At 35.6% G+C, this 21,101-nt stretch overlaps 1 protein-coding gene across 5 annotated transcripts in view; it reads right to left on the reverse strand.

Moving 5' to 3' along the window:
* Nucleotides 1–20,108, reverse strand: part of l(1)G0289 (lethal (1) G0289) — a 36,601-nt gene extending 16,493 nt beyond the window's left edge. Inside the window, exons 1-4 of one of the 5 annotated variants that reach the window (XM_045739634.2) lie at nucleotides 19,987–20,108; nucleotides 14,882–15,009; nucleotides 4,195–4,527; nucleotides 1,172–1,380 (exon numbers count right to left, since the gene is read on the reverse strand). In XM_045739634.2, coding sequence (XP_045595590.2) covers nucleotides 1,172–1,380; nucleotides 4,195–4,527; nucleotides 14,882–15,009; nucleotides 19,987–20,071 — 755 coding nt within the window. In that variant the 5' untranslated portion in view covers nucleotides 20,072–20,108. The other 4 variants (XM_045739635.2, XM_069331261.1, XM_045739636.2 and 1 more) reach the window with 4 other exon arrangements.
* Nucleotides 20,109–21,101: the final 993 nt, after the last annotated feature.

Genomic DNA, 21,101 nt, shown 5'->3' on the forward strand with positions numbered 1-21,101 from the left:
TTACCCATTTCCCACCTCATGAGGAGGGGAAGGCATCACCCCTAGAAAACAGATCACCAAAAGAAAAAAAAAAAAAGAAATGAAAAATTCACATTTATTCTATATGACATCTTACACACCAGAGATCACAGCATAACGGGAAATCCACACAACCACAATCCAGCAATTCTTAACAGCAGCACCCCGCTACTCCATAAGACATGGTGTAATTCATGAGTAGTCACCTAAAATACACAAAGTCAAATTCTTGAGATGATTTCTTGAGATGATTTCGGGGCTTTAGTGTCCTCGACCAGGCCTCCACTCCCAGGAAGCAGCCCGTGACAGCTGACTAACACCCAGGTACCTATTTTACTGCTAGGTAACAGGGGCATAGGGTGAAAGAAACTCTGCCCATTGTTTCTTGCCGGCGCCCGGGATCGAACCCGGAACCACAGGATCACAAGTCCAGCTTGCTGTCCGCTCGGCTGACCAGCGCCGAAAATATTTACTCCCTCTCAAACAAATTTAACCTAGCACTGGGGCTCGACAGCTGAGTGGACAGCGCTTGGGATTTGTAGTCCTAAGGTTCTGGGTTCCATCCCCGGTGGAGGCGGAAACAAATGGGCAGTTTCTTTCACCCTGATGCGCTTGTTCACCTAGCAGTAAATAGGTACCTGGGAGTTAGACAGCTGCTATAGACTGGGGCTTCCTGGGAATGTGTAACAAAAACAGGTCTCGTCGAGGACCGGGCCATGGGGACGCTAAGCCCCGAAATCATCTCAAGATAACCTCTCAAGAATAATACTCTTCCTACCACTTCTTGTGCCCTGTTCACATTCAATTACCACTCCCACCCACTCTACAGTATTTATATACTGTAACACCACTTTCCAGGAACATAACTATCACATTAAACAAGTTTTCACTATAAATAGTGACTGCTTTATTACATAAAATCAAATTCAGAAGTTTTTCTTAGTACTGTATTTATTTTGATTATTTTACTCTTTAAAAACCCCTTAAGAAATGTATTGACTGCTCAAGAAGCTGACCTCTTCAATGTAGCAAGTTTCCAGACAGATCAAAGCATTAATGATACAGAACAAAAGTGTCATTATATATTTCCTGTATCAAATACAACAATTTTGGGATAGAGAGCACGAACCCCTTCTTATGGACAATAACTTACCTGTGGTGATCGACAGTGGTGTTTTGCGTGGAAAATTCGTCCGAAATGTTTGGAAATTTGTCATCCCAAGAGTCGGGGTCTTCGACACTGACTTGTACTGGAGTGACCGTGTCATTCTCGGTGGGACTATCACTTGATGTCCCATTGGCGGTAGTTGCTGCTGGGGCAACAGGCTCTCCCTTGTTCTCTTCCGTCACATTCTGTGTGACCTGTCAAGTACATTACAATCAATATATATCCATAAAATATATATTTACACACACACATATATATGTAAGTGTCCCAGTTATCCAAAACCATCACTCTACTTAAAATTCCAGAAGCAAGAATAGGTATAATATAAAGAACAAGAGCAGAGAGCCATTGCACTAAGTGACACAGGGTTAGAATGTTGGGACCATATGAACAAATCCACAGCGGCTGAGATGAGGGTTCGAACCTACGCACGGGATGTTCCCAGATGCCCCTTAGTCAACTGTACCCCGACATGGTCAAAAGAATTGCAACCTGGAGTGTTACTGCCCTCACTACAGCCCTTGTGGATTTGTTCATTCGATAAATCACGTTATTGTGATTTCTGTGTGTATTGAGACCATATGCTTACCTATATGCACACAAAGTGGAGAGCACATGCTCAATGCCACACACTAACCTGCTCACAGTACTGCTATCTTTGCTCACTTTCATATACTTCAAACATTATTGACTCTCTTCATAACCCTTCATTCTGCCTTCCTCCAATATTATTCCAATTCTTCCTTTTTTCCCCTTACCGTTTTCTTCTCCTGCACCTTGTTGCAACTGGAGATTGAGCCCCCCAAAGACTGCCATGAGGATTTAAATATATCCTGAAGTCCCAGGACTTTTCTATCCTCCAGACTGATTCCTTCACTCACATAATCCTCCTCCTCCACCTACTTTTTGAAAGTTATCACATATCACCTATGAACTCAATGTTTACAATTTACCACTGCTTTTCTCTTTCATATACACCAGTGAATCCTATAAACGTTTTAGAACATTTGCCTGCAATGCTAAGCTTTGCTCTCCTAGACCACATACATTCACCCTTGAAAAAAATTCTTCCCTAATACTGTACTTTTTATGTACCTTCAACTTCTTAATTTTAAACCATATTTCAGCCTAACAACAACTTTTTATAATCCACTAATATGATGGTAATTTTGCTTATCATTTAGAAGAGCATAAGCAAATTAAGTAATTGGGTAATAAACTCTCCTACCAATGACCGACTTCTCAAGTTCGCCCACTTAACCAATCAGTACAGTAGCTTCATCTTAATATAAATTTATGTTCAGACCTGACAAGGGCGATAGGAGCCACTTAAAAATTATACACAAGATGGTATAACATGGGCTAGCACTGATGTCAACCAGTGACACCAGTGCTAGCCACCGCCACCACTTCCCTTAGCAAAGCCTAAAGTTACCCGTGAACGAGCACCAATTATCACAGCCGCAACCTAATGTGTATACTCGTTCAGTTTGATATAAATTTTTGTGTTATATCGCTCGTTTTGGTATCAAATTGTGTGCAATATAAAGGCGCATATTTTAAAACTAATTCCATAATAATAGATCAATAACTGGAATTTTAACATTTTAACTTTGGACGCTCATCATAAAATTATTTATATCTTTCCAGTGTTCTGACAAATTTTCGTGTTACATCTTTCATTTTGGTATCACATTGTGCACGATCTAAAGGCGCGCATTTTAAAACCACTCCCAGATTGATTTAAATTTTTAATAAATATTTTAAAATTTGGTCACCAGTAGCATCACAGGCTAGGACACAAGAGAAAAATTGGGGACGCCAGGGGCGCCACGAGTGCGAAAGTGTTAACCAGGCCTAGCTAAGACATCTGAGAAAACATACCTCGTTACACTGAGGTGCAGCATGCATAAAAGCCAGTGCACCCCACCAGCTAAGACACTCCAACCAGGTTTGTTTACATAGTTTAAGGGAGGTCTATGTCCATTTTTGAGGCTGCAGGTCTCAGACGCAGCCAGCTATGGTTTGTTTTGACTCACTGACTTTTCTGGGTACCTAACTCGGTGGTGACAAATTAATAACTTAATATATAAATGTCAAGGCTGCCAGCACCGCTGTGAGAGGGCCAGGTTTTGCCTCTTGGTCCCCAGAAGACCATCGGAGATGGTACACTCAGGGGCCCCAAGGGGCTCCCCCCAAAAATGAAATCGGTTATACAGTAAAACACATTGAATGAAAATGTGGTTAGTAACATGTTCATGCAACACCATAAATCATGCAACACCATAAATCATGCAGCATCACATAATGTATAATTTCAGCAAACATGCAAGAAGTTGCATACATGAAGCTAAAAGTAAACTGTCGTGTACAACAATGTACTTGGAGCTTTAGAATACGATTCTGAATTATTATAATACAGTACTGTACAGAATTTTGCTTTGCCGAGATGAAATTTAGTCTATATGGAACTGTACTGCCAAAAAAAATTCCTAATTACAAATAACTTATATACTCTTGCAATGCAACACTAACACTTTGAATAACAAATACTAAATACACTGAACTATTTAAATATTACAGTATTACTGTATCACTCAATACAAATGTCATGTCTAAGAAAATTATAATTTTCAAATTGTGTGCATTTTTGACAACCAAGGGCTACTTTGTCTATACTGTATATATATGAACACGTACTGAACAGGGTGAGAATAGCTTGAGCTACCTCATCCCTTTGTATGTAATTATACCTCAATAAACTTATTTCAATTCAATTTCAAGACTACTTAGCTATGCATAACAAGCATAAAAACAAGTATTACACACACAATAATAATTAATTGGACATACTGTATTAAGAAACTATAAGTATTACAGACAAAAGTAATTTAACTGGACACTTAGGACAGATAACTACCACTCACTACACGATACTTCTGCCAACACACAACATGCTTCTAAACCCAATACCGCCACCAGCATAACCTACAAAGTACAACACCCACCGTCAACCCTCCCGTTCTATTATCCTCCAGGTTAACTCTGCTCTCATTACTGGGCATGGGGCTACTGGTTACAGTAGTGGTAGTGGAGGTGATGGTGGTGGTAGCGGCGGTGGTAACCGTGGTGGTGGTGGTGGCGGCTGGAGCAGTTTTTGGGGTAGAGGTGCTCACAAAAACATTAGCACTGGGGGTCATTACTGGGGCTACAGTAGTAGAACTTTCAGAAGCTTTAGTCGATGATGCATCCTTCTTCAATACTGCCAGCTTTTTCTTATCACTTTTATCAGGAAAGTTGTCAACTTTTTTATTTTTAATGGGGTCAGCTGACTTCATATCCTGTAATTTTTTTGCACAGTATTAAACTAACAGAAGGAAATCTCAACACAGTGGTAGAGCATTTCTCTTTTCTAATATCACAGAAATAATCAAAGTAAGGAAATAATAAAAAATAAATCTCTCAACATGTCACACTTCAACGAGTAAACTGCTACAACTCCAAATTTTCAAAAGATTTTTTCACTTAAAATACTATATACAGACAGCAATGTGGTTTGCGAACGCCGTCTATCCGAAAATGCCAGTTTCCCGATTATGATTGGTTTGGATACTTAAGTTCGGGAAGCACAAGGTTTGTATAAAATGTTTCGGGTATCTCATCAGGCAAGTGTCTACCAGGCCTCGCTGCCCAGGATGGTGATAGGTGGGAGATGGGCCTAGTTTGCCCACTGAACGTGTAGGGCCATCTGCCCTTATACCCTACTCTAGTGCCTTCTACCCTGTGACATCACAAATTCACAACCCATTGTTCCCATTGTTTTGATTTGCCAGGAGACTGGAGTGTTCATTCTGTGACTTTGTTGGATATATTATCACAATCTAAGAACATCTGTGCACCATGACATCTTCAAATGCACCCATTGTGTCAGTGAAAGCTTCAACAAGCGGGATACGTAAGAGAAAGAGAACAGTGATGATATCTGAGAAGAAAGTTGAAATAATTAAGGTGGAGAGCGGAGACCCAAGAAGTGTCGTGTGCACTGAATATGGCTTTTACTTTTACTTTTTTTATCTTAAGGCAAAACCTATCATTTTTTACCAGTTCTCTAGAAGTGAATGTGATAAGGCAATACAAAATAGAAAGGTAGTAAGTAAAGCAAAAGTGGAGTGTGTTGATAATGTAGAATGGCAGTGGTACAAACACAAGCGTGAGGAGCAATATTTCAGCAACATTTAGAAGGCATTCTGGCGTTTATGGAAACGAGTAACAGTGGGCTTGAAACTAAGGACAAGATGAACCTGTACAATTTGTACAGTATATGAAGTTTTTTAAAACAACAGCAAAAGAAATGAAACAAATATCAATTCAAATCTTTAGCAAAAGATTCCAAGAAAGCTGGCATTGCCCCACCTGCACTTGACTCATGACATGTTGACCCAAATACTTGAACATCTGAGGTTACCTTATCACCATTAATCTCCACTTCCGTCAACCCAACACCATCAACATCCACCACCATCTCTTCCTTGTAAATAACAATGCTGCATCAACAATGATTATCAAGATAGCAAATGAATTAGGACTTTTCAGACCACACTAGCAGACCAGAGGGTAGTTTGTTTTGAACGAGTTGTTTGTTTACCAGGCACAGTCTGGAAGAAGTGTAGAATGTTTGCAAGAAACTGATATTTTTGAAGAGCAAAGCTAAAGTATTGCAATTTTTAGCTAAAAGTTAGTGATAATGGCACATGGAAGGACAACCCAAAATATATACTTTTTGTTACTGTATAAAGAATCTGTGATACAGGCAGGAATAGTATTAAAAAAAAAAAAAAAAAAATGCACATTTTGAAACTTGGGCAACACTTTTGAAGGCCAACCACAGCCACACTAGTGTTACGGAGGTCACCTAAACTATTGAGGTACAGATCTTGTGGAGACATTAGTACAATAGTTGACCAATTTTTGCACATAGCTTGTGCATCTATTTACTCAAGACTGGCATTGCTAAGAATATCTAACAATATGGACACAGCCATTTAGGTTAATGATGACTTTGGAGACTTAGAAGTGAGGTTAATTTAAACTACAATATAACATTGAGCATTGCCAGTAAGAGAATGCAATATGGCAAACAAGAGCAGTAATGTCCAGGCAAAAGTATAGTACATATCAGATATGACACCAAAACAGCTAATTTTTGACATGTCTGTGGAAAAGCTGGATCAAGTCAAGAGCATTATTGCTTGTCAACCCTAGAAAAGGTAAAGTCTGTTTCTTAATTTGGATGAAAAATGCTTAATTTACGTAGAAAGTAATTATGGATGAAGAGATATGAGGCTGACTAAGGAATAGGTGTTTGTATTAGCAGTTATTAAAATAATAATAATACAATGTAATGATTTCAGAGATTATTGCTAGGAGAGATTTTCCTAGTGAGAAAGAACATTAGAAAAATCCTTAGTGGTTCAAATTTTGACATGTTAGATTAAACAGTTAATATATGGGATCTACTAAAAGGTAAGCACAGTCTGGATAGGGTGTACGTACAGACATGCTACGAAATGGCTTTCTGAACTGAAAAACGAGCTACGAGGAGAGACTAAGAGGTGATAAATGTCAAATAATAAAAGAGAGGCAATATGATCACTACATACAACATAGAAACAGGAATTAACAAAGAGTTGTTGAAACCTGCAACTTCAAGAACAAGAGGTTATAGATGCAAGCTAAAGAAACAAAGGCACCAAAAAATATTAGAAAGTGCTCTTTTACAAAGTGGTAGACAGTTGGAGCAAGATAAGTAAGGAGGCAGTGGATGCCAAAACTGTCAGTAGTTTCATAGCACTATACAACAAAGTGTACTGGAAAGACAGGACGCAACAAGCAAATCTCCCATCCTGTAAACATACTTGGGTAATTACACTTGTTAAGAGTATCTGGCATATCATTTCTAGCCCCCTCCCCCCTCTATCATTATTTTTATATACAGTATTAGTACCAGTATTATATATATATTTTTTTTCATTTACCTGCTTCCTCTCCCTCTTACAAAGGAACTAAAAATGGTCAAGATCAGATAACTCAGTTGTTTATATTCCTTCACATTTCAAGGGATATATTGTCTGGTATTATTGCTCTATCAAAATCTATTACACAGTTTCTTTATTTCTCCTCTAGTTACATATGTGCATCTAAATTCTTTTATTGTGGCATCAAATGAGGTGTTTGATGCCACAAACCATGGCATCAAACCATCTTGACCATCCTTTCTTTCTCCTACATTCAGAATACACATCACCACTCATCACACACTTGTTCAACATAACCAAATCTTAGTACAGTACAATTTTTCGTTTTTATAATTTGTACTGCTCCTAATTCTAGATTTTTCATGCTCATGCCACGTTCGTCTCACATTTGCATGTACAGTAAATAAACACTTATTTCATGCAGTCCTTGTATTATAAGCTTTTATTAAGTCCATCATCTGAAGGCCATGCACACCATAGTCTCTCAAAATAATTTTGATGTTATATTTTACAATAAAAATCATCTGAGCAGACACTATACGTGTGACGGTGTCAGACCACGAAGGAAGGATTGAAACAGTAATTTAGTTAAGTACTTTCGTATTTAATACTGTAGTACATCTTCAGAAGGATCACAATTCACCTTTCTGAAGATGTATTATTAAATACGAAAGTACTTAAGGAAATTCCTGTTTCAATCCTTCCTTCGTGGTCTGACACCATCACATTTTTCATCATGTATTAATTTTCGTGATTTATACACACTATAGGTGTATATACTTAACACCAGAATGTCTGACATGCAATGTGTGATTTATATATAATAAATCACACATTGCATGTCAGACATTCTGGCAGCTGTCAGAATGGGATAAATTAGAGAGGATATACCTCTCTAATTTATTATACACTGGTTGTGTTATGTTATCCAGTAACCTGTAATTACCTAAGTAATTACCTAAGTGTAGTTACAGGATGAGAGCTACGCTCGTGGTGTCCCGTCTTCCCAGCACTCTTTGTCATATAACGCTTTGAAACTACTGACGGTCTTGGCCTCCACCACCTTCTCACTTAAACTTGTTCCAACCGTCTACCACTCTATTTGCGAAGGTGAATTTTCTTATATTTCTTCGGCATCTGTGTTTAGCTAGTTTAAATCTATGATCTCTTGTTCTTGAAGTTCCAGGTCTCAGGAAGTCTTCCCTGTCGATTTTATCAATTCCTGTTACTATTTTGTACGTAGTGATCATATCACCTCTTTTTCTTCTGTCTTCCAGTTTTGGCATATTTAATGCTTCTAACCTCTCCTCGTAGCTCTTGCCCTTCAGTTCTGGGAGCCACTTAGTAGCATGTCTTTGCACCTTTTCAAGTTTGTTGATGTGCTTCTTAAGATATGGGCACCACACAACAGCTGCATATTCTAGCTTTGGCCTAACAAAAGTCATGAACAATTTCTTTAGTATCTCGCCATCCATGTATTTAAATGCAATTCTGAAGTTAGAAAGCATTGCATAGGCTCCTTGCACAATATTCTTTATGTGGTCCTCAGGTGAAAGTTTTCTATCTAGAACCACTCCTAAATCTCTTTCTTTATCAGAATTCTTTAAAGATTTCTCACATAATATATAGGTTGTGTGGGGTCTATGTTCTCCTATTCCACATTCCATAACATGACATTTATTAACATTAAATTCCATTTGCCAAGTGGTGCTCCATATACTTATTTTGTCCAGGTCTTCTTGAAGGGCATGACAGTCATCTAAATTTCTTATCCTTCCTATTATCTTAGCATCATCAGCAAACATGTTCATATAATTCTGTATACCAACTGGTAGATCATTTATGTAGACAATAAACATCACTGGTGCAAGAACTGAACCCTGTGGTACTCCACTTGTGACATTTCTCCATTCCGATACATTGCCTCTGATTACTGCCCTCATTTTTCTATCAGTCAGAAAATTTATCATCCATGTTAGAAGCTTACCTGTCACCCCTCCAATATTTTCCAGTTTCCAGAACAACCTCTTATGTGGAACTCTGTCGAAAGCCTTTTTTAGGTCCAGATAGATGCAGTCAACCCAACCATCTCTTTCCTGTAATATCTCTGTGGCTCGATCATAGAAACTGAGTAAATTCGATACACAGGATCTTCCAGATCGAAAACATAAACATGATATGTTTTGACTATAATTAATCGTAATAGTTTACGGTTATAATTCAAAGTTCACCTGCATGATAACACCAGCATTTGTCTTATCTGGAAGAAGCTGCCTCTTATCTGTACTGTACAGAACGAGTTCGTCCAATTATAAGGTCAGTGGGAAGCATGACCCCAGACATTGACCCGCTGGGGAAGACGGGAACTGCGTGACGGAACCGTGTCCTACCCCTGCCCAGGATTCGAACCCAGGATTTGTTACTAGCAAGGCGAGTGTGCCAACCACCCCACGTTTGCTCAAAAATGGTACCATTGTGTTTACCACAGCAATTTACCTTTCTTTCTGTAAAGTCTTTCAACTTTATGCGATTTTGTGCGATTCATTATGTGCCATAATTAGTCCTGACAAAATACACAAACTGGAATTATTTGCAACCAATTATTCTTTATAAAGACTTCTTATTTCTAAATAGGGCAACGCATTTCAGGAATTCCCAGCTTATGACTTAAAAGAGCATTACAAAATAATGTTACAAAGGCTGAATTTTTTGTTAAACACCTGTGCATAGCTGTGTGTTTTTCATAAATCCTTGACACGTGCAAAGGAAATATCAGGCATTATTTTTATAGAAAAAAAAAGCTATTTTATTAACACATGCCCCAAACTTAAAGGGAAAAGTTTCACTTTACAAGATGGCAGATGTTTTACTGGAGGCCTTCAATTGTTGCAAAGTACAGTACTTAAAATGTCTTAGGGTGGTTATCTTGAGGTTATCTCGAGATGATTTCAGGGCTTTAGTGTCCCTACGGCCCAGTCCTTGACCAGGCCTCCACCCCCAGGAAGCAGCCCGTGACAGCTGACTAACACCCAGGTACCTATTTTACTGCTCGGTAACAGGGGCATAGGGTGAAAGAAACTGCCCATTGTTTCTCGCCGGCACCTGGGATCAAACCCGGGACCACAGGATCACAAGTCCAACGTGCTGTCCGCTCGGCCGACCGGCTCCCTAACCGGCTTGACTGGCATGTGCACCATTAGTTGAACTTCATGAAAAGCAACTATTCAACCTTGGTTAACCTGTCCGATGCTCATTATGCACCATCTAAGGCCTAATTTAGTACAGGTGCCAAACTAGGTCTAGGAAAGTTCAGGTCTGGTTGTTGTCTTCTTTCTCGTCTCCTCTACAATTTTAAGACAAAAACGTGTTTTTGTTCTTTGAGGGCAAAAAGTACATTTTTGTATGTTTGACCAACAGTTGCTCTAAATTCTATCATTTATGGATGACAGGTTGAAAAAATGTGTACTGTACGTGACATGTTAACGAGCAACTGCAGTATCTTTCCCTTAGTGCTATACATTGTAAAGGCATGTTTTTTTATTTGGGAATTAAATAGACATTAATGGAATTGCATTATTGCTCAGTCATCCATTGAATATGCTCACATAAATAACATAATATTTTGGGACTAGATTGTTCATGGTACAGTACACTGTGTTTTACAATAGCCACAAGCTAAGCTTTAAAAAGTGTTGTGAATGAATACGTATACATTAATTACTTTTGTATACATTTAAAACTGAGGCAATACAATCCCGAACTCGTCACACCCAGGTGTTTCTCTCAATTTACTTTCGTAAATTGAATGGTATTAATCCAGTAGCTTCTCTTTTCATTTTTATTTCCAATCTCTATTACTTTATACTGATTAACAGTATCACTTGTCTGTCATTTATCAGACTAATTAACCAAGATGTTTTGGTTAGCTTGCAATCATTTTTACTTGAGTAATGAAGTTAAAACTTTTCTCTCAAGTATAATGTCATTAACAAATTTTGATGCTGCACAGTATAACCCATTATCATTAATGTAAATCGGAGCAAACCTGGTTCCAAGACTGACCCCTGTTGCTCTCCTGTTCTTACATCTAACCATTCCTATAAATTTCCATTGAGGACATGGTATTTGGTTCCAAATAACCAATTTGTCAACCAGCTCTTCTACTTTTGAAAGAAGCTTTTGAACAGGAACAAACAATAGTTACCCAACTCTCGGGTAGCTATTTACTGCTATGTGAACAGAGCCATCAGGCGAATGGAAATATGCTTACTTAACTGTCTCGGTCTCGCCTAAGGACTAAACCCGGATGAGAACGTATAAGCCAGTTAATGAGTACTATACAATGCAGTTAGACTATGATGCCCTTCTGTAATGTAAAGCTTAATTACTCTAACCCAAACACAGCAATGCACTCTGATAGCTTTTAGGCATAATCTGATCTATCAATACTACTATAAATCTATCAAGTAAAACTCCTTTGATAAAATAGTCAATACTGTAATAACATCTCGTCTATTAATTCTAATACTGTACCATTACTAATATGGTACAGTATATAGTATTAAAAAATACAGTATAAATACATTTAATAATATATTTAAGTCATGAACCACGTAATAAACCAAGTAATTTGTACTCACAGGCTCATTCTAAATGTGCAAACAGCTGAAAAATCCCAAATCTTCACGAACTGTGCAAGTACCTACTGTAATGTGTTTTTGTCTAGTGCTATACAGTCATTGTCAAATGAAGATCTATGTCTTGCGTCAGTGTTTGGATAACACTGTTGCCCATATAGTTCCAATAGCTAAATGGTGTCTCCTAGCAGTTATGGAAGGCCATAAAATAATTTGCAGTCAGACAGGCTTCAACTCCTGGACCCAAAACAACATTTGACAATGACTGCATATACCTGGCCACAAAGGATCATCAGATATGTATTAGTGTTTCAATTCTTTTTACTTTTGTATTAAGAATGATTACTTCTGAATAAATTTCAGATGAAAAATAAAAATACTGTATATTATGTACTGTACATATTCTTTTTCTGGCTCACGTGATGCTGACATATGAATATCATAAATTTCAGAAATGTTGGCTAATACCCAGGGCAAAATAAGAGTAGATATATGATTCATTGTGTATTTTCATCCTTTTGAATACAGATCTATCATTTCATAAGAAAAAACAAGTAAAAAAAAATTTCCCCTTAATGTTACATTACTGTTATATAATTAATGTTAATATTAATATTATTGATACATAATGTTACGTTAAATCAGTTTAATCAGATCCACATTTTGAGGGCAAAGTTTTTCTTTTGACATTTCAAAACACACACACAATTGTACTTTACATTACAGTACTATACTGTACTGCAATTTACAAAAATAAAACTTCTTGTTTACTCATATATAGTTTCCCAAGGGCTCTCCAGTAACGCATCTTTCCAGTTTCACATCATTACCACAAATTGGGAGATACAGTACTGTTACAATAATGGCAAACAGAAAATGATCTAACTGGATTAGTTTTGTATTTTGAAATGTAAAATATTTAGTTGAAGTTTTTTGCTATAGCTACAGAATATTTAATATATTTTTATCTTACTTCAGAACTAACATTTGCTTTTGACACATGCATTTTTTAAAGAGCAAAATATAAAAATACTGTAAAATAATTTTTTCAATGATTTTGACTTGCAAACATTAAAAAATTCTGACTAACATGCCCAAAACACTGAGTAGTTGAAGCTAAACTATACAGCTTTGTACTTAATACCAACTCTGTGATGAAAGAAAGTCAACTAAAAGTAGAAGTCAACTAAACGCAATGACAAATAAAATATGAACATTTATTTATTGGACACTTCGTGCTACAGTACATCTAACCAGCATTTCTTAATTTGGGGTTTCACGGAACCCTGAGGTAACTTGGGGGTTCCGCACGAGATACGCTACAGTGATGAACAGGCTAATTCTAATCACATGTAAATGTATTTGATTCATTTTTGTGTTTAATTTTTCTCATTTAACCAGTATCAAAAGCAAACAGAAATTGTCTCATTTCAGTTAATGAAATCAGTTTTCATTTAAATAACTCCAAATTATTTCAGGGGGTACAAAGGCTGAGAAATGCTGGACTTTAATCATTAACCCTTTAACTGCATAAAATGTTGTGTGTGTGACATTGAACTCAGTTTTTAAAATTTTCTGAAGCTCTTTCAAATGTTTTGTTCATAATCTACTAGGCAAATGCTTCAACTTTGTCTAAATGATACCAGTGTAACTTGAAAAACTTTGGTGTTATTATGCTCTCAGAATAGCATATGATCTTCATTTTCATATATTTACAATATAGGTTTTCAGTATACAGTACTGTAGTGTACTGTAGAAAAAACTGTCAATATGGCATTTGAAATATGCACAAATTTAGACAACACAAATTTATAACTCCAAACGTTTAGAGTTTATGAAAAATCAATTCTATAGGGATTGTAGAACAGACAGCTGTGCACACTATATGTAAAAATGGTGAGAATCGGTCAGAAACTTGATTTTTGGATACTGAAGTTGAAATTCTAGTTATAGATATAATTGAAGTTGAAGTTATTGACAATGAATAAGGCAGTTCTAATTCATGAATTTACTTGTATGTTGTAATAAACATTGTTTGGCAATTGTACTCTAGTATGTGAAAGTTGTAGGTCAATGTGTGTAGAAATGAAGTCAAGAAAAAATATCCCCCCCCCCAAAAAAAAAAAATATATAGGGATAATTATAATGATTTAGGGAATATATTTAGGGTATACTTTATATAAGTAAAAAAGCCCTAATCTGGTCCCTAATCATGAAAACAACCAACAAGGAAAATAGAGTTTGAAATCTGAAAAAAAATCAACCAAACAAAATTCAGTCCCAAGGTCTGAGAGTTGTAATTAATGTTTGTTGACCAATTGAATTATTAATTACAACTAATTTATTTGTTGACCAATTTAATTCTGCCTTCACATAGTTAGAGACGAGTATGCATTCTCCAGGATGTAAAGGTTAAAACAAATTCAAATACAGAAAAAAAAAAATTCCCCTAAAAAAATATTTTTTGGATATTGTTGAAAGTAACTGATAATATCATTGGCCAATGTATTTATATGATATATAACAAAATAGAGCATAACATAATTACTCATTATTATTTGAGTTATTATGTATTACTCAGCAATGCTATAAAGGCACCAGCTGTATATCCACTTTGTGGACACTTTTTACTACTATTCTTCTTCTTTTTTGTGTGTGAGACAGGTGCTTGCATCTCTTTATTATTGCATTATCCATCAGTTCCAGTTAATAGGAGCTGTTCTCTTTATCAACAAAACATTCATTCTTTTTTTTTTTAAATATTTGTCTAAAATCAATTTCTGAAAATATTTTGATGAAAGTTTCACGAAGCTGAAGCCAATAAGTTGGAGATTTGTTTAACAATTTTAATTAATTTTTACATAATTTGAATATTTTTCAAATTATACCCCCTTCAATGTCACACATCAAATGACATTTTGCACAGTTTAAGGGTTAAAAGCCAAATATCTGCACAAAGAATTTCACAATTCATGCATACAAAAAAAAGAAACAAGCAGATTAAAGTAACAATACAATCTCACCTCCGTTTTAGAGTTCTCATTGCCAGTACCTAGATCACTTCGTCTAAACCGTAGCAGAGGCTGGAGTTGTCTCCGTTCCAATTCTTCTAAATTTCCATCATAAATCGTATATGTGTTGTAATCTGCATCTGAAAAAAAGTGTTTCCAATATTTTATGCAGTAACAGTAAATGTTTTTTGAGATACTGTACATGACTTGCTCCCATCACATTATATATATATATATATATATATATATATATATATATATATATATATATATATATATATATATATATAATATATATATATATATATATATATATATATATATATATATATATATATATATATATATATATAATGTCGTACCTAATAGCCAGAACGCACTTCTCAGCCTACTATGCAAGGCCCGATTTGCCTAATAAGCCAAGTTTTCATGAATTAATGGTTTTTCGACTACCTAACCAACCTAACCTAACCTAACCTAACTTTTTCGGCTACATAACCGAACCTAACCTATAAAGATAGGTTAGGTTAGGTAGGGTTGGTTAGGTTCGGTCATATATCTACGTTAATTTTAACTCCAATAAAAAAAAATTGACCTCATACATAATGAAATGGGTAGCTTTATCATTTCATAAGAAAAAAATTAGAGAAAATATATTAATTCATGAAAACTTGGCTTATTAGGCAAATCGGGCCTTGCATAGTAGGCTGAGAAGTGCGTTCTGGCTATTAGGTACGACATTATATATATATATATATATATATATATATATATATATATATATATGTCGTACCTAATAGCCAGAACGCACTTCTCAGCCTACTATTCAAGGCCCGATTTGCCTAATAAGCCAAGTTTTCATGAATTAATGTTTTTTCGTCTACCTAACCTACCTAACCTAACCTAACCTAGCTTTTTTTGGCTACCTAACCTAACCTTACCTATAAATATAGGTTAGGTAGGGTTGGTTAGGTTCGGTCATATATCTACGTTAATTTTAACTCCAATAAAAAAAAATTGACCTCATACATAGAGAAAAGGGTTGCTTTATCATTTCTTAAGAAAAAAATTATAGTAAATATATTAATTCAGGAAAACTTGGCTTATTAGGCAAATCGGGCCTTGAATAGTAGGCTGAGAAGTGAGTTCTGGCTACTAGGTACGACATATATATATATATATATATATATATATATATATATATATGTCGTACCTAGTAGCCAGAACTCACTTCTCAGCCTACTATGCAAGGCCCGATTTGCCTAATAAGCCAAGTTTTCATGAATTAATGTTTTTTCATCTGCCTAACCTACCTAACCTAACCTAACCTAGCTTTTTTTGGCTACCTAACCTAACCTTACCTATATATATAGGTCAGGTTAGGTTAGGTAGGGTTGGTTAGGTTCGGTCATATATCTACGTTAATTTTAACTCCAATAAAAAAAAATTGACCTCATACATAGTGAAAAGGGTAGCTTTATCATTTCATAAGAAAAAAATTATAGTAAATATATTAATTCAGGAAAACTTGGCTTATTAGGCAAATCGGGCCTTGAATAGTAGGCTGAGAAGTGAGTTCTGGCTACTAGGTACGACATATATATATATATATATATATATATATATATATATATATATATATATATATATATATATATATATGTCGTACCTAGTAGCCAGAACTCACTTCTCAGCCTACTATTCAAGGCCCGATTTGCCTAATAAGCCAAGTTTTCCTGAATTAATATATTTACTATAATTTTTTTCTTATGAAATGATAAAACAACCCTTTTCTCTATGTATGAGGTCAATTTTTTTTTATTGGAGTTAAAATTAACGTAGATATATGACCGAACCTAACCAACCCTACCTAACCTAACCTAACCTAACCTATATTTATAGGTAAGGTTAGGTTAGGTAGCCAAAAAAAGCTAGGTTAGGTTAGGTTAGGTAGGTTAGGTAGACGAAAAAACATTAATTCATGAAAACTTGGCTTATTAGGCAAATCGGGCCTTGAATAGTAGGCTGAGAAGTGCATTCTGGCTATTAGGTACGACATATATATATATATATATATATATATATATATATATATATATATATATATATATATATATATATATATATATATATATATATATATATATATATAATGTCGTACCTAATAGCCAGAACGCACTTCTCAGCCTACTATGCAAGGCCCGATTTGCCTAATAAGCCAAGTTTTCATGAATTAATATATTTTCTCTAATTTTTTTCTTATGAAATGATAAAGCTACCCATTTCATTATGTATGAGGTCAATTTTTTTTTATTGGAGTTAAAATTAACGTAGATATATGACCGAACCTAACCAACCCTACCTAACCTAACCTATCTTTATAGGTTAGGTTCGGTTATGTAGCCGAAAAAGTTAGGTTAGGTTAGGTTAGGTTGGTTAGGTAGTCGAAAAACCATTAATTCATGAAAACTTGGCTTATTAGGCAAATCGGGCCTTGGATATTAGGCTGAGAATTGCATTCTGGCTACTAGGTACGACATATATACACACACACATATATATATATATATATATATATATATATATATATATATATATATATATATATATATATATATATATATATATATATATATATATATATATATATATATATCTATATTATATATATATATATATCTATATTATATATATATATATATATATCTATATTATATATATATATATATATCTATATTATATATATATATATATATATATATATATATATATATATATATATATATATATATATATATATATATATATATCTATATCTATATCTATATTATATATATATATATATATCTATATTATATATATATATCTATATATCTATATCTATATTATATATATATCTATATTTTATTTATTTATTTATTTATATATATACAAGAAGGTACATTGGGTTTGTGAGAATATATTGGATAGTACAGTATTTACATTCTTGTAAAGCCACTAGTACGCACAGCGTTTCGGGCAGGTCCTTAATCTAGCAGATAATTTTAAGTAGGTAATTTCAATCAGAATTGATAAATGATAAAGATACATTACAAGAGAAAAATGAGATGAGAGAGATAAGTAGGTATATTAAAGCATATTGTTATATTAAAGCTCTGATTGATTACATTGACAGCTTGATTAGTAATTTAAACAAGGTTAATAGACACCATACAGCAGACTGACAGCACATATAAGACAGCAATGATCACAATGGTAAAGATGTTCAGATTGGGTACATAAAGATTGGGAGACTGGGTAGCAAAAGATACAGATAAACAAGATTTATAAACACCATATAACAGATTGGCAGCACATATAAGAAAACAGCAATGATCACAATGGTAAAGATGTTCAAATTGGGAACATAAAGGTTGGGAGATTGGGTAGCAATTGATACAGTGCAATTTTAAGGCAAAAAGTGAAAAACTATGAAGATGAAATTAGGTACTTTTTAGTATTGATTTTGAATGATGTAAAAGTTGGACAGCTTTTCAATTCAGTAGGGAGTGAGTTCCATAAACTGGGTCCCTTTATTTGCATAGAGTGTTTACACAGATTAAGTTTAACTCTGGGGATATCAAAGAGATATTTATTTCTGGTGTGGTGATAATGGGTCCTATTACATCTGTCCAAGAAGAGTTTCAGACAAGGATTTGCATTTAAGAACAGGGTTTTGTAAATGTAGTTGACACAAGAGAATTTGTGGAGTGAGATTATGTTTAGCATGTTTAGGGAGTTAAACAAGGGGGCTGTGTGTTGTCTGAAAGCAGAATTTGATATTATTCTGATAGCAGATTTTTGCTGGGTGATGATGGACTTGAGGTGGTTTGCAGTGGTTGAACCCCATGCACAGATACCATAGTTGAGATAGGGATAGATTAGTGCATAATATAGAGAGATGAGAGCAGAGTTAGGAACATAATATCTGATTTTGGAGAGTATACCAACTGTTTTAGAGACTTTCTTAGTTATGTGTTGTATGTGGGTCATACAACATCTATATTATATATCTATATCTATATTATATATATATCTATATCTATATTATATATATATCTATATTATATATAAAGAAGGGTTATATCTTATATTTATATTATATTTAAAAGTTTCCAGTTTGTCCAATTTCAATAATGCAAAAGTCAACTTTCTGGTGGTCCATCACTGCATATTGTTACTGTCCACCAAATAGGACAGACACAGTCACAGACACCATGCAACCCCTCAAAATAAGGTGACTAACTCCTGGTACCAATCAGGGGAACAGCTGGGTTAGAGGTCAAGAGACTTCTCCAACCATTTCTGACTGGCCCAGATTACTGCATTAATAAAACTCAAGTCTTTTGCTTACATTTAACATTATAAAACTCAAACTTTTTTTCAAACAATTCAAATCAATTGTTTTACACTATAGTGATATAAAAAATAACGTGATATTGCTTACTGATATTCAGACTGGTTGGCTGCTAAATGATATATATCTTCCAAACTAATCATTTATAGAAGTGTTTGGCCAAGGATGATTTGTAACTTCAATACTCTAATTAGTTCCTAGCAAATATTTCGAGTGACAGAGGCGAGTTAGAATGTATTCATGACATTCACAATACTCTGCCCGAAACGCTGAAGTTGAAAATTTACAACAATGTACAAACATCAATGCTCTGTGCTCTCATAAACCCAATGCCCCTTCTTGTAAATAAATAAATATATAAATAAATATATAAATAAATAAACATGCTGGATGGAGAGGCCAGTTCCAGCCGACCTCTCACGCCAATGTCTCCAGTAACACCTTCCGCCCTCCCATATCTTGGGGGTGCCTTAAGACGCGGTGTAAGAGGACCTGAAGGAGACGCTGCCGTGAGCATGACGGTGGAGGGTGAGGTGGTAGGGGGGCCCCAGGCCAGGCAGGGAAGGTCACAAGGTGTGGTTAACAGGTATACCCCCTCGCACCCTTCAGGAAACACAACGCACTCAAGAGGATTCCACTCCTAACACCAGTCACGCCACGCTCCCAGGGTTTCTCGCCCCGGGAACGCCAAGATGTGGTCCTTTGGCGTCACTTTACTCACCACTTATATGCGCACTTGACGTATTTAGAGCGTAAACGACTAAAAATGTGAGGACGAACACAACACTCCACCGCACCGCCGCCATGTTAACCCAGTCACTGACGTCATATATTGTTCGCCTCAGGTCCCGCTAATGGCTTTGTCTTCGTCTTTATACACACATTTCTTAACATGTTAAAAAAGGATATTAAACATCTAAGACAATGAAGCCGGATAAGACGTAGCAATAAAAGTATTGATTTCAGTGAATTCAGTTTTTACCTAACAAAATATTAGCACATACCTTAGCTCTCATAATTCAGGTATACATACGACAACGAAAACATATGGAGATTGGAGGAAACTTAAGGACTTTTAATTAAATGGCATTTAACCTGCCAAGTTAGCTGTGCTAGGACAGGGAAGGACAGTGATCGTCACATCCCAGCAGGAAAGGCCCATTAACTGGAGTACCAAAGCGGTATGGTGGCACAGGAAGGGATTAATCAACATATCAGACACTTACAGTTATAGTGATCGAGCCAGGCTGGGATTCTATATAAAATTTAGCCCATCATCAAAGAGGTTGTGAGGTTCACAACAGGTAAGTCAAATACTCACGACAAAAACTCTACATAAAGTATTTGGCAACTTGTCCTTAGGCCAGGCTCGTTAAAGCGGCGAAGGTCTTCACCCGAGACGCATTCGTCACTTTTAACTTATTGTGTATTTAAAATAGGTTTGTTTTCGTATGCAAATGAACATTGTTGTTCATTAAAGTTTTATGTAAAGTTAGGCAAAGGTTAGGTTAGATTCTGTTGGTGACTATTCATTTGACATTAGGAAGTTAACTAATCTTGTTAAGCTATAGTTACATATAGTTTAATGTAGATATCCACCGTTTTATATATCATAATTAATGGGTTTAAGAAGTGAACCATACACACACACACCCACCCACAGTGTGTGTGTGTACACGTGAGTACAACGAGGTGGGAGAACACACACACACACCTGGTGGCTGAGTGGACAGCGCTCGTAATTCGTAATCCTAGGGTCCGGGGATCGATCCCCGGCGATGGCGGAAACAAATGGGCAGAGTTTCGTTCACCCTGTAAATTCACTAAGCAGTAAAT

The sequence above is a fragment of the Procambarus clarkii genome, chromosome 25 (genome assembly GCF_040958095.1).
Source record: "Procambarus clarkii isolate CNS0578487 chromosome 25, FALCON_Pclarkii_2.0, whole genome shotgun sequence".
Lineage (NCBI taxonomy): Eukaryota > Metazoa > Arthropoda > Malacostraca > Decapoda > Cambaridae > Procambarus > Procambarus clarkii.